At 35.1% G+C, this 15854-nt stretch overlaps 1 protein-coding gene across 6 annotated transcripts in view; it reads left to right on the forward strand.

Moving 5' to 3' along the window:
• The window catches only part of PIBF1 (progesterone immunomodulatory binding factor 1), a 108889-nt gene extending 93322 nt beyond the window's left edge, over positions 1 to 15567 (forward strand). For all 6 annotated transcript variants that reach the window (XM_039714615.1, XM_039714614.1, XM_039714616.1 and 3 more), the window contains 2 exons: positions 9925 to 10101; positions 12339 to 15567. In XM_039714615.1, coding sequence (XP_039570549.1) covers positions 9925 to 10101; positions 12339 to 12395 — 234 coding nt within the window. In that variant the 3' untranslated portion in view covers positions 12396 to 15567. The remainder of the gene's footprint in view (positions 1 to 9924; positions 10102 to 12338) is intronic.
• The last annotated feature ends 287 nt before the right edge of the window (positions 15568 to 15854 follow it).

Below are 15854 nucleotides of genomic sequence, written 5' to 3' on the forward strand. Positions count from 1 at the left end.
CATTTCATTATTAGTCATACTTTAAAGTCTGGCTAATACTATCCTTAGCTGTAATTAAGTTATGCTGAAGAAGATTGACTAGGAATAACCTAGGACAGAAAGCCAATATGTTGGATTTAGGAACCTGGAGAGTAGCAACAGCTGCCATCTGCAAAAAAACCGAGGTGGAGAGAAGTTCAGACGCTCGTAAAAAGCTTTGGAGTCGTAAGGGGGAGGGCAGTACGTGTTTAATCAGGGATGGAAGCTTAGTGGATAAAAGGAGAAAACTGCTTTGTTGGGGAGAGGGGAAGGAAGGGGTATCTGCAGGGGTTGGGAAGACACGAATGAAAAGATGTGATTGGTAACAGGTGCCTTCAAACAATCTCAATCTCTGCCTCTTCCCCCTCTTTTCTGTATAAAAAGATTGTACACGATAATGTCAAAATTATTTGTGTTTCTAAAGTGAGCGACTTCCTGCTCATCTATGTGCTGCAACTTGTTTTATATTTAAAAAAATGCTGATGTACAATGCTTAGCTCTCTTTTTAAATGCTAAGCCACAGAGTAATTATCATTTTTCTTATGCTACGTTTATGTTCCAAGATTCTAGTTTCTATTAATGTTCTGCATGTTTTCTAAGTAGATTACAGGAACATTTCTGCATCACAAGTAAGCCCCGGAGCTATTCTCAGCTTTAAGCTTGGAGAAACAAAGTGACATTTACATAGCTAAACGAGTGTAGAGAAGCTTCTGGCTCATTTTTTACAAAGAAAAATATGCTCATAAGCAGTAGTTCTCATCTTTTTGTTATCTATTTTGTTGCTGTCAAGCTTTAATAAAAAGTAAATTCTAAATAGTACTGAATTTAGGAAGAAGAAAGACTTAACAGCACTGATTCTTTTCTTTGAGCTGTATTATTCAGAATGTGTTACTATCTTTAATATATATTCTTGCAAGAATTATCTTTCTATTCACAGCAGTATACAGTAAGCAGTTGCGTACTAAATAGGAGGTTTCATAGGCAAAATGCAACACATATATGGATTATGGGATGGAATTGACATGTGTATTTTAAATTATATGGTTTTCAGAGAGCTAGAATCAATTAAAGGGATAAACTTTTAAACAAGAAATTGTTAATTATAGATTAATATGAAATTGTTCAGATTTTCTCAACATGTATCCCATGTTATAGTCTTTTTTTCCTGGATTGGCTGTGTATATTACTGTCTCATTCTACTGCATATCCAGCTGTGTAAAAATTTTACTTTTGTACATTTCATAGTAGCATTTGACTATTACCAAGTGGAAAGTGAATTTAAATACTCTCTAAGAAATAGCAAAGACAGGGAGAATTAAACTAGAATATTACCATTTCAGAAAATACAGTAACTTCTTAATAATGTATGAAAATAAGGCTGTTTGAGTACATTAGCATGCTAGCATCTGTTTCCTGTTAGGTGAACTTACTCAAGAAAGCATATTTTTTAGTTAATGTTGAGCAACTGTATGTCACAATGGCTCAGATTAAAAAAAAAAGAGTATTTGGAGAATTAGTCCTAGTTACAATTACAAATATATTTCTGATCCACAATACAAAAGTGAAAAAACCTTAACAATTTGACATGCTAATTCTGAATTATGAGACAAATTATTTCGTATTTTTGTTAAAAAGTTAGAAATATTAAACTGTTAAGAACAAATTTAAGACACAACTGCAACAGGCAGAGATTTTTATGTATCTAAAAAGACAGAAGCTGTTCTCTGCAGTGACTGGGACATTTTATTGTTGCCACAGTTCTAATGCATTCACCTTATAAAACTGGAAGTAGTTTGTAGAACCATATAGTCACAGATCTGTCAGTTCATTTTAAGGTTTTTATATGCACTGGGATATGGAGAACTAGTGAATTAAGTGTAGTGCAGAGAAGCTATCAACATCCTGCATATGGTCTGGCATCTTTCCACCACCCAGTTATCAGCTTCATTTGTTTGATCGGGACATTTCATACTGTCTTCCAGTTTCCAGCTTTACAGTGTGTATCCATGTGCCTTAGATGACCATATGTGCAATTCTCACACTGAAATTCTTGCTGACTTCTTGTATTTCCAGTACAGCTGCAATTAGATGCAACTATGACAAATACGGTCTGCCTTTCTTGAAGGATTGAACAATGACTTGTGATGTTTTCTTGATTTCATAGTCAGTTGTTAAAATCTTCTTTGAGTTCTGTTGTGGATATAGATTCTACTCCTGATAGGCGCAAGCTCAAGGAGTTCCACTGTTGAAGCTGAGTTTGCACCAGTTGTGCCACTGCTTCCTATCCATCTGCAGTCTTAAGTAAGGGAATGGACTGGCTGACCATTTGCTTCATTTTGCTGTCATGTCAAAATGGCACTTCTGCAATGTCTTTCTCCTGTTTCACAACTTGTCATCATTAATGTTACTGTCCAGCGTTGTGAATTGGTGCTAATGGTGTTGGTTGTTTTTCTACTTCCAGCCAAAAAAGGGAACTGATCATTCAGCCCATCTTCTGCAGTATGTCTCTAGCGGAAATAAAACCCCTGAAGGACAGTTATAAAATAATTCTTTGTGTGAATTGTCGGCACTTCTGAAGAGGAGACATTGTAGCTACTACTTTTGCTTGAGAGTCTCATTCCTTGATAATGACACATATGTCTCCTTTCTCTAGTGCACTCCAAAGTTTGAGTAGCATACTCAAACGTCAAAGTGCTGTATGCAAGTCATTGCATACGTTGAAAGGTTCAACCAGGTTTTGTTTCAGTCATTTAGTCTGTTGTTGTGCAGAAATATGTTTATGTCAAGAATCCATACAGTGAGCTTTGTTTGTTTATCTCTATTTTTTAACTGGTGAATTCCAGTGCTGTCAAAGGTACTGCCAGTGTAAAGATCATCTGAGAAGTCGCTTGTCAAGTGGCAAAGTGGCAGAGATGGATCTTGTCTAATATAAAAAATATATCATGTAGGTATCTACACCTGAAAATCATCTAGGGATTTTCAGTCAGAAAAAAGAAACAGGTACTATTATGGCATGATTTACCATAATCTCATTTAAAATAAGCAAAATTAATATTACTTTTCAATTTCTCAGCAATACAAAGGGATACAAATACCAACAGCAATATAAAGGGATCAGACAAGCTAGTTTGCCTAGGTTTAAATATTATTACTGAAGATATCGAAAGATGCATGTCAGGAAGTCCAACCAAGTGTCCAGTCACATGTTCCAAAGCCAAACTTCAGTCAGAGTTGTCACGTGTTCCAAAGCCACATTGCAATCAGAGTTCTCACAAAGATCACTGTCCACCTTAGTATTAGCAATTAAATGATACAACTTTATTTCAATGTACCTTTACTTTCACAAAAGTTACAGTAGAAGTGTAAGAAGGTTCCAAGTAAGGAACTGCACAGGACTTCCTAGAGGACAATATCCTTAGTATTTTCTCTACCATCACCTGATGTGCCTATTAATCTTGATCCTAGTGAACACCTTGAGACAGTCAACTGTGAAGGTGGTTCCTTCTGAAGCACCCTGCCCTGCCTTTTTTCTGATTAAGATAATTTTCCTTCAGGAAAGATACATAGGAAGTATAAAACATATTTTTTTTTCTCTGAATCCTCTCTTGAACATTTTTATATTGAACATGAAGTTTTAATTCTTCATAGACTGAGAAATTATTCCACAATATGCTCTTTACAGAACACTTCCAAATGGATATAACATTCTTAAATCCTGGTTTAAGTTTCTCAAATCAAGGTTATTTAACAAACATGTAGCTTCAATTTCTGAACTCTGTTCTTCCCTGTGCAGACTTGTTTGAAGACTACAATAGCTGAATAACTAAGAAGAAACATGCATGTGAAGACAGATTGCACTGACTTGCCATGAACAAGTTTTTCATGCCAGTATAGCTATCTTCCCTCACTTGTATGTTCTAATATATTTATTGTTTTTATTGTTAATGTTATTTTAGAAGTTAATGCAGCCATAATAGTCACCAGGCTGCTACATTCCAAGCAACTATTTGGCTTCCACATTGAGAAGAGTCCAGTCTCTGGTCTCAAGTTGTGGTGCACTAAAAGTCTTTTTGTGAAGCAGTTTTTTGTTCTATCCCTTCCATGCATGGGGGGTGTACAGTCAAACTCCAGACTGGATACATATTTTATTTAGAGTTATATTATTAACCACATGGGGGCCATATGGCAGTTAAACTGAAGAATACCAGCTTTCCAAAGGAGGTCCTGACCATACATGCTTTGCTCTCACAGTACAGGAGACTTAAGGATTGGGAGTGAGAATACACATCTAAAATTGTCACGTTAAGTGCTTGACTCACAAATTTTGAAAGACCTTAACTTTCGATCAGCATCCCTGAGGGAAGAGACCTCTAGTTTTATCCCTCTTTCATCTGATTTTTTCTGATTTTGACAGTGAAATTGGTTTTCTGTGCTGTTCTTTTATGCTGTGTTCTTCTCTGGGAACACTTGTCAGTCATCAAAATTCAGTGGTTCTGCCAGGACCTGATACATTTTCTAGGGCAGAAATCTCTTGTTAAGCTTCCACAATACGAGTTCTCTGCTTCAAAATGGAGTTATAACCTAAGATGAATTCATAAATAAAGTTATAATCTAAGGGAAATCTATAAATATATGCAATTTTAAGTTGAGTTGTATAGAGTTGACATGTATGTTATTGATTCCTGTTAGCCAGGTACTTTTTCTTGAGACTGTTCTTTTGTATCTGCTTCCAGAGCATGATGGATGGATGGATGGATGGATGGATAGATAGATAGATAGATAGATAGATAGATAGATATGTCTCGTTAACTACTTCTATAAATTTACATAATTATTATAACTATATACACGTATATAACGTTAAGTGTATTGCAAGTTTTTGAGTGCAAACAGAGGATTCTTTCTTCCTTTGATTATAGTTACATGACAGAGGGAGAAAGAAAAAAAAATTACTGTTGACAATTCACTGAAAAAAAATGAAATTACTATCTTGATACTATACTTGATTACAATGCTTAAAGTAGGCATTTTTTCAACATACTTCATCAGTTACATGATAAAAGAGCACCTTTTTATGCCTCAATCATTTCCCACAGGAGACAGTTCTTCTTCATTTTGCTTTGACAATGTCAGTTGTGGTTTTGTTATAATACCTAATACTCTATTAATTTTGAATTAGGGAGACATAAGCAGGTCTTTTGGTACATGTATGTTTGAGCGTGTATCAAGGACATCAAACCCAATGTTAATAGAGTTTCCTTTATAGTATCTGTGACTTGAAATACATTTATATCTTATATGGCTCCATACCTTATTTTTGCATTTGCTTATCTTCTAGTTGCATTGCTAGTTGAAGGAATCAAATTTTATCTTTGTATTCCAAAACTGATCAATTTTTCTAGGTACTGTTTCAATTATCCATAATAGATGGGTAAAATCTATTTTTAATAAACCACAGCTTATTTTTACTTCTACTTGAAGCTCAAACATCATTAGAAAGTCCCTGAATTTTCTGAATTATGAGTAGGTAATACCCTTTTTTACTTTACCTTTTAAAAATGACTTACACTTCTTTGGTTCTTTTAATGCTATTTTAAAGGCTGATGATTTTCAGTTAGTTCCTCAACACCAGTATTTAGGCTAATAAATTAGCAAGGTAGAATTTGGGAAATACGCCAGACCAGAAGACATTTTAATTAATGGATGCTGTGAAAAAGACTGCTGTCTATCCTTTGTCTGTAACTTAATAACGAGTCATAGAAACACTAAAGTTGGAAAAGACCTCTAAGATCATTGAGTCCAACCTTTATATCTCCTTCTCTGCTTGTATATTGGCACACAAAATTGCTTTTGCTATTTTTAACTAAGGTTGTTGGACATAACTTACCAAAAATAAATGGAAATGAGCAAGTAGTTTCTTCTGATACTATTTACAATGCAGTCCATGTTACCTTACTTCACCTCCTGCTACATCACTCCCAGTGTTCTCAGTCCATTCATTCTAATCAGTTACTTTGAATTCCAACTCCTTTTCTGGTTATGTATGCAGAATTTTCAAGTATTCTTTTATAGTTCAAGTAATCTTTACTAAATATGAATTAATATCCATAAGTGGAATACAGGGTGTTAGATTGTCCTAAAGTATGAATCTCTGTATGTTTTGGAAAACTTACCAAGTAGATAATCTGTGGTGTGAAAGCTTGTTCTGAAAATACAGTTCCTTTTAAGAAAATAATCTGATACTTCAGATCTGTGTGCAAGGAGAATTATGACTGCACACTGGCTATTCAGGATGAAAGTTGTTTTAGGCAAAGTAGAAGCCTGAGAAAAGTAAATGATAAGGAGAGTGAGGTGAGAAATGGATTCAGCTTATCACAACTAAATTTAGGTATCAAAATAAAGGTGTCTGTGGTGAGGTATCTTTCTGTGCTTTATAGTTAACAGTGGCCTAATCAGCAAGACTAATGTTACAACACCAATAATGTCCTATTTCTGAACGGAGTCACTTTCCAAGCTACATTGTCTGTAATGGAAAATTAGATTCTTAGCTTGTAGTTAGATACTCATGTTTAGATACAGCAATTTGTGTTCTAAGTTTGAGTGAAATCCCACTTAATGTGTCACATTGCTCATTACTTTGATTTTTGGGACTTGTGCTGGTGCATGGAGCAACATCCTTAAAGATTCATCAGGTAGCTGTAGGCAGACTTTCAAAATATTTAATAATACAGTCCTGATGCTTGTTTGTATGGGTGACACTAATTGTATGTAAGCACTGTTTTTGTGCCAGCTGCACAGGTTACTTTTTTCCTTGTGTCATCTTAACCCACCATTTTTGCCAGCTGCATTGTTTTCCATGTCTCTGCACTGCCACGTCCCCACAGAATGTTGCGTAAGCGGTGAGTGGGTGCTTGTGTTCCCATAGTTTGTGACAGTGAGACCAAAGGTGTAAAGCCAAGCCAGGGAGGAGCTGGGTGAATCCACTCAGAGGTGTTGGTACTCATAATCCTCCCAAGAAGGATTTCTGTCTGGCTGTCCAAAGCCAAAGCCCTCAACCCTGGAAGCCTCAAAACAGTGACACATACCTTGCGTAGCATGGCTTATAGGTCCAGCAGCCAGCGTGGCAAAGACCAGATACTTCCCCAGAGAAACTGGGAAATGCAGAGCTTTAGCAACACTGTTTTCTACAGTGCACTGAGTAACTGAAGGGGATATAGTCAGTAAACAATTAGCACAGCTCTGCCTGAGCACAGAAACATGGACTTGACACACTAAAAAGTAGAAGAATTTTAATCATCTTTTTATCTTCACATCTTCCTTTACTTAGCTTATCCTGAAACTAGTACATGTCCTTCTCCACAAAAGATTCTTACCATCTCCTTTGAGCCCTACCTATTTTCCCTTTCTTTCACAAAGTCTTGTTCCCACTGGAAGAGGTTCACATATTTCTGCTAAGTACAATCTCCAGAGCGGTTTTCTCCTTGCTAGCTTTCTAGACCAACTTGTTGGTTTTTAGGAATGGAAAATAATACTTACAGAATCAAGGTAGCATGCCAGCAGTAGCAGGTACTCATAACTGAAACTTAAAGGTAAGAATTATGATTGTGTTCAGGTGCACAGAAATCTGAAGACATGGTTAAAATTACTGCAGTTCAAGACAGAGTTTTGTTTTCAGTTTTTCTGTTGTTGAATACAGCAAATGTCTTGCAAATATGTTGTGGCAATTTTCTTTTCTTGTTTAGCAGTACACTATTACCAGCAATTCTGTTGGATTCAGTGTTTCTTGTGCTATTTATTTTGCCAAGTGTCTAAAGGTCTTTCTTTCTAAATGAGGTGGGGGTTTAGAACAAATATTAAGACAACCTTAGCTAAAGCCTCATGATAAATTTGGCTGTGATGCCAAAATAGCTTCTTCGTTGTGGACTAATTTTTCATCCCCACTCCCTGTCATTCTTTCCTATAGTTTCGCATTAGAGAATCCTCCTGTCACAAGGGAAGCTTGTGTGAGAGCTGACTCTCCAGAGCCTATTCCAAGTCTGAAAACAGACAGTGCTGTCAAATACAGGACAGATTCTATTAAGTAGAGAAGACTTTAAACTGCCAAGTGGATCTTGACACAAGAGAATTTGACCCTACACATACAAATTTCAACTCTGTTTCTGAAATAAATCTGTGTGACAGTTTTTGGGGTTTGCCTTGTTCAACCGTGCAACTATTTGGTCCACAGAATAACACAATTTAAGTATAGGAACACCATTTGCTAATGTCAAAACATTGTTTATGTACAATATAATCTCCTGTGATGGTGTATTTATTTGCTGTATGCTTGCTTGAGTTATTTTCATCAAGAAATTCTGTCTATGTGTTGCTTTGGCAACATCTTTGCAGAGTTTACAACTTTGAAAAACATGTTGGCATCAGCTATGCAGTCCTTTTAAACAGCTGCTCTGCAGTCATGCTGTTTCAACATGCCACCACACATGGCTGAATTATGCAAATAGTTAATATTAAATGACTGAGATACAAGAACAATTTGTACACTCGATAAAGCTGGTCTGTGGAGTGTAACTTCCATTCATGTAACTCAGTTAGTGTTTGACAATTTAAAGGCTTCAGCGTGTTTCTTTCGACTTTGCTTTTTGTATTAAAGGCAGCAGTGGACAGAGAGAAGGTATATGGCAGGAATATTTTAAAAGGCTGACAGTTGGGTTTTTTTAACTCATTACTAATAATTCAATGAAAAGAGAATGTACATCAGTTTAATTTTCTGGCAGGTATTAAATAGATGAGATTTAACAAATACTTGTCATTCAGCTATAAACACAAATTACCCTTTTCTGGTTGCGAGATGAGACAGAATGTTAATTATATATAAGGCTAATACAGTAACAGTGTTGCTTATTGAAGACAACACCATTTGTAAAAAGCAAGCAAACAAAAACATGAATATTTTAAAACATGTAAAATCATCTTAAAATTTACATTGAAAGGCTTTTTCTACTGATCTTGCTGTTCTAATTCTACAATAATGAATGCTCTAAATAATACTACTAATAGTAATAATAATAATTAATGCTTTAGATTCTGTAACCTATTTTATAGTAATCATACCCATTATATGGGGGGAAGGGGGAACATTAGGAGGTAGGTGTGATGAAAGATGATAAAAGAAGATGTACAGTTAAAGTCAGAAAATGCTATGTTTTTTCCTTTACTACTCTATTGTACATTTTGAGTAATCTGTTTTGTTCAGATTTAAGTATTAAGGGAAGATTATATTTTTAATTCAATTTGTTTTTAAAGCAAACTGCTAGGATATCTGAAAAAAAGGCTGCATGTCTATATATTCTCATTCCTTTTTCCACATTGGAACTTTCATTTCTCACAAAACTTCTTTTCCTTTCTGATTCTCTTTTTGCTGTACATCCTCTAAAGATTCTGCATTGATTTTTCTTTTCTAATCTGGATATAAAGAAATATTTCTAGTAATGTATTTATAAAATTTCTGTGCAAGACCTAGTGCTCAAAAGTACAAGTTGTCACAGTCATTCAAATTAGATTTGTACACTCCCTCAGCCTTAAAAAATAAATGCAAAAGAATGTTTTAAGTAGAATTGAAGTCGAAGTTAAAAGAGATAATGTGCTTCTTACTACACAGTAAATGTTCTCTTTTACAGCCTTAAGCAAGACAAAATTTGAGTTGTATGAATCTTCTGTGCCTGTTTTGTTTTCCTACTTTGCTAGGGTTTAGGTAGTAATCTTACTAATTATAGCAAGTATATATTATTTTTTACATTTACTGATCTGTGTTTGGAGAATATAAATTTATTGTTAACAAATACATATTTGTAGGTTCAAATGTAATTTAACTTAATAATTTATCATTGTTCTTTTGTGGTTTTATAGGAACTAGCCAAAATGAAACAGATTATTTTTACTCTACATGGTAAACGCTGTGAACAAAATCTACCTCTGTCTCACATTGATGTAAAAAGTGCAACTGGAAAACAATCAATACCTTTGGTAAAACTGCTACCAGAACATGAAGAAGGAAATATATTTACACCTAAGCCAACGTTATTTGTAAGTACTATGAGAAGAGTAAGTGCCAAAACTTCTGATGGTTCTCACTTTTTAAAAATAAAAATGTGGATTCATCCTTCTGGGAAATGTGTAAATAATTCAGCTCTTTATGGAAACAGTCAGTGTTGAGGAGAAAAATCAGAGGTTGTGATGTTTTTTAGCTATTTGGTTACTTTCTATATCTTAAGTTCATAGCAAACCAGGTCTTTAAAAAATACCATTGTTGTATTACAACACTGAGTGGCTAGCAAGATTTTAATAGTTGTAGGGATTCACACACCATGTACACTAATTTAAATCTACCATGATTGTGTGTAAGTGCAGTTTGTGCATAGCTATACTGAGAAGCAGGAGTGAGGAAATAGGTGTATTTCTGCATACTTATATTGATGTATATTAATGTGTATGTGCTTATGTATCTAAATATATATAAAAACAGAACACAGTATTGATATCACTTCTGTTGCTAAGGAAGCCTGATGTTATAAAATGAGTATAAAGCCCTGTTTTATTCCTTCACAAACTAAAAACTTGGCTTTTAATATTTGAATTGGCCTACTTCAGATTTAGTGCCTCTGCTATTGGAAAGTTTCATGAAAATGGTTTAGAAGTTTCTGACTGTGTCTGAACTGTTAGAGTCAAGACAGCCAAGTTGCAATGCTGAATCACAAAGCAAGTCATTACGCTTATTTACAAACTTCATGATGCTGCCTTTCTCTGGAGTGAACTGGGTGTATCCACACTGCATAGCATATGTGCTGATTTGGTCCAAAGAGAACTCTTTTTTTCTTTTCTGTCTTCTTTTTCCCCCTTATTTTGTTGGGGTTTTTTTCCCCTGGTAGAGACTTTAACATACAGTGTCTTAAATGATATGAGGTTTGTAGTGCAGCACAGCATGTATTGGGTGTATAACACAAAATGTAGGAAACAGTAGCATCTCTGGGAAATTATGTGAGGATATTTAGGAGTTCAAATTTTGCTTGAATAGCATTATTAGACTAAACACAGGCTTACCAAGTGCTGTTTCATCCATAGTCCATTTGATAGTGCTAAATCATACTGCCCAAACTTTGTTTTTGATGGAGCTATTCAGTGGTCTGAAACATAAGCAAACAGTTTGCATAAATGATCTGGGGATATTTCCTTGCGTAATCTGTCCTGTCTTACTTAGGGATATAGAAACTGTATAGAAATCCAGAAAAACTGCATTTACATTAAGAAATTGTAACCAATTTTTCTGTGAAAAACTCTAGCCTTTGCAGACTTAGGAGTAGGGAACTGAAAATGGGCAGATGGCACAGTTTTTCTTCTTAGATAGGAAAAGAAATCAGTAGTCCTATGAAAATCCTGCCACTTTAGGTCAATTTCCAGAATTCTAAAAGCTTGCACAAATAGACCAGATTTGGTTTTGTAACTGAAGTCTTCAAAAATAATAAAGTAGATTTTTTAATTGAGTGCTTTTTAAGTCTTGGAGGAAAGAATGAATAGAGAGCAGTCAGAAAAGGGAACTAGAAAGGAACAAGTTTAGGGACAACAGACTGAGACAGTGCGTACTAACTCAAGAGATTATACCCAACCCTGAAAGCAGAATAGTCCTTACCTTGTTCCACCTCCACTTGATTAATTTTATTTCTATTAAAACTTTAACTATTTTATTTTATACAAACCACCACTGAATTTGCCACAAGCAATCCTGACTGTGTAGCAGTGACTCATAGGGTTAAGAGGAAAAGTTGTTCACGGATAATTCTCTGCAATTAAAATACCTTGTACAGAGTTAGAAAACTACTGTATTCTTTTATTTTCAATTAAAATTTTGTAAGAACCATATTTCTGCATAAGGTCTTGGTCAGTTTTGACACACCTAAGATCTCTTTTCTAAGATTCATTCCTTTCTTAGCTGGAAAACACAGATGATTATTTCAAGTGAAGTATTTCATGTTATTTCAAATGAAACCTATTTATGGCACAGTTGATGCTTATTTTCATTATTGTGGGTATTTTTTGTAATTACTTCTTTTTCAACATATACTCTTCTTTTTTAAACCTGGAAATGGGGAGGTTTAAATACTGCTATGTTGTAATAGTAACTTTTAATGTGTAGTTTTTGTTTTGATATTTGCATTGAAGCAAAGAACTCAACTTTGAACTACACAGGAAGGAGGGAGACTTGTGTAGATTGTAACTGTATGTTCTTCTGTTCACTGTCTCACAACTAAATGTTCGTTCTTTTACAGACAAATAAAGAGGCACCTGTGTGGTACAAGAAACTGAAGAAGAAAACATCAGCATAGCATTTTTCAAAAATTATTCAAAATAATCCTTTGGGGAGCTTTTCTTTAAAGAAAGTTATTTTCACCATAGTGATACTCATTTTACTGTAAAAGCAAACAACTGTTTTGGTTTTAACTGTTTCTTTTTTGACTGTCAAATAGTCTTATGCTTCATAAAATAATTTCTAAGTCTTTCATGTGAATAAAATGTGAAAATGATACATGCAATAATTTTGCTAACATTTATCTGAATTTTAAAAGATAAATAAACACCAGTGTGTTCTACAAGTTATAATCTGGGCAGGTAAAGGATGTGTTATTCAGAGTGTTCAAATTAATGCATGTTTTAGCCTTTTTATATTGTTTTTCCTGGACCCTGTGTTTCATGCTGCATTCCTTGCAACTATTCTGACTAATGGAGATTTTCAAAATATACATGCGTTAGTATCGCACTTCCTATGAAGGAAATTCATGTCAGCTGGAAACAAAATTTCTTACTGGCCTTGATTTGTAGTTCATCACTTGATGTCATTTGTATAACAAAACAGGCATTAAAAATAATTTACAGAAGCAATAAAATACATCTTAATTATCAGCACTGATACTTAATGGGGTAGACAGTAGTGCAGTTACATCAATGTAATAATAAAAATAGAACCATGATGGGTTACGACTGTAGTATGTAATAGGGAATGGATAACTTACCATATTTAATTGTATGAAAATAAGATCCAAATTCCAAGAACACATTCTGCTTGTTTATTCCACTTGACCATCTATTCTGACTATACAAAAGTTCTCTAATTTTTCAAAGCATTCTTGACTGCATATGGTGTGTTTCTATGTGTAATATAAATACAGATCTTTTAAGTACTGCATACTGAAAATATTGCTCAGATTTAAGAGAAAGCTCCTTCTTCTTAGTGCCTTTTTCCTTGACAATATCTCTTAAATTAGTTATTTTTTCTAACCTCCACATGAACCATAATTATTTACTATATAGTACTGAGCTATATCAAGTTATGATTCCCAGATACACTTTTCTTCATTTTCCAAACAGCTGAAGCACAGGAATACCTCCTCTGCTCCAGGAAAGCTTCAGTTTCCTTTTTTTTTTCATTTTCTTGTTCTGAGAGACGAAGGTAAAAATGCTGGCAATTGCACATAACAGGTTGAAAATTATCATCTGTGAGTGAGGGAGGTCAAGTGTGTAGACTGAGGTGATAATATTTTATTAGAGTAACTGCTTTTCACTGGGGGAAAAAAAATCACACAAGCTTTTGGGCTCACAAACTTTCAGTACAGTAATTTCTGAATAAAGTTTCCTGAAGTCTAGGTTTTGTCTAATATATATTTTTATGTGACTAGAATCCTTAACTTTTATTTCCTATTAAAGAGCTTCCATTTGAAGATACTAATTTTGTAGATTGTAATAGATACTTTATATGATTCAGTCCCTAAATGAACTTCCCATACTATTCTGTTTGTTATCACTGAATAATTAATAAATTGTATTATCTAGAAGGACTGTGTCCTATTTTAGGCAAGATACTAGTTGGAATCTGAAGTATTTCCAATTTGTTTTCCTATGGTGTCTTTATAGACAAATTGGTGAGATACAGACTGTAAGATGGGCGAACAAAACACAATCAACAATGCCATGTCCTGCTGGAATAGTGTCATCCCTTGGCAAGTTCACAGGCAATACCAGATTTGAGGGAGTAGACTACACAGTGGAAGTAAAGGTCTCAGGATCTCAACAGGCTGGAAATTGGGTCAACAAGAATCGTATGAAGTTCAACAAAAGCAATTGCAGCCCCACATCCAGGATGTAATAACCCCATATGCCAGTACTGCTGCAAAGCAGCCTGACAGAAACAAAGGTCCCAGTGGACAACAAATGGAATATGAGTCAGCAATGTGCCAGCCAGCCACATCCTAGGTGGTTATTACCAACAGGATAGTCAGCAGATGCAGGGAAGTGATCCTTCCCTTCTGTTTGGCACATGGGAGGTCACATCTGGACTCTTGTATCCAGTTTTGGGCTTGTTCAAGGAAAGCATTGACATATTGCAGTGAGTCCAGCAGAGGTGCACCAAGATTGTCAGGGGCTAAAACACCTGATGTAGAAGGGGAGGTGGAAAGCACTGGACTTGTACAGTGTTACTATTAGAGGACTTAGGGGAGGAACTTGTAGTCTCCAACTACTAAATGGGATGGTACAGAGACAAGAGAGCCTGCCTCTGGAGCTCAGAGATGCACAGCAATAGCCTAAGAGACAATGGACACCAGATGGAGCACTAGAAAACTCAATTAGCTACTATGAAAAATGCTTTTACTGTGAGAATGGTCAAATACTGATCCAGGTTGCCTAGAGAGGTGGGAAAATCTTCATCCTAGGAGTTGTTCAGAACCCAACAAACTCCTGAGCAAACTGGTATAATTGGACCTGACTTTGAGATGGACTAAATGACTGATTTTCAGAATTCCAATTAAATTACTCTGTGGTGTTAGTCCTAAATAATCTGATACCAGATGATATAGTGACATTAATTTACTTTGTACCATCCAAAAGGCAAAATTCTGTTTAATTCTTCCAAGGAAGTGCAATATAGAGGAACATTTTTACTCTTAGAGAGTAACTGTGCATTGTACATTTCTGTGTCCTCCTGGCAGCCTGATTTTCTAAGAAGGCTGACAGAAAATTAGGCTGATTTTGTGGTGAAATTTTATTGATATATAAACAGTTCTTCAGATGATAAAGTGACTTATTCTGTCAAAGGGTTGTGGTTTTTCGGGCTTTTTTGTAATTATTAACAAGGTCCATCTTTAAATGTGCAAAAATAAAAGTAGTTTATTAGAATATACTGATAACACAATACCGTTGGTAAATTCTTGTAATGCATATGGTCCTTGTGTAAATCTCCTCAATACATTGGGGATTTTTTAGTTGAACACTATTTTTCCTGTGATTCTTCACTAGACTGTAAGGCTGTAATTAATTATCTAGGAGGAGACCTTCTAAGCTTCTCATGAGAAAGCTAGAATGTCACTTAAATATAACTATTCACTCGTGAGTTGCCCTACAGCAAAAATTAATGAAGCATTTTGCTCTCCATTTAATGAAAAGGCTCAGTTGCAGTACCTGTACAGCACTTTTACTGATGTTCTTTCCCACAAACATTGTTGTCAAATGAATTATTCCACAATTCTTCTTCATGGTCTTTGGAGTTTCTTATTGTCACAGGCCTTGTGTCAATGATGTGTGAGTCAAAAATAATTAAATAAAGAGAAATTTCGAAGGGTAGTCATGCATGTAAGCAACTTGTGACTGAAGTGCCCAACCCACATAATCATCTTCAGTTCCTCTTTTTCAAACCAAAGGGAGCAAAGTCAAAAAAATCTCTATCTGCTATTACATTTCTTGGTACATTAAATAGGTGTTACTTAAGTGATAAGTTTCGTAAATACCTGGGTTGA

This window comes from Passer montanus, unplaced genomic scaffold (assembly GCF_014805655.1).
Source record: "Passer montanus isolate IOZ18808 unplaced genomic scaffold, ASM1480565v1 scaffold30, whole genome shotgun sequence".
Lineage (NCBI taxonomy): Eukaryota > Metazoa > Chordata > Aves > Passeriformes > Passeridae > Passer > Passer montanus.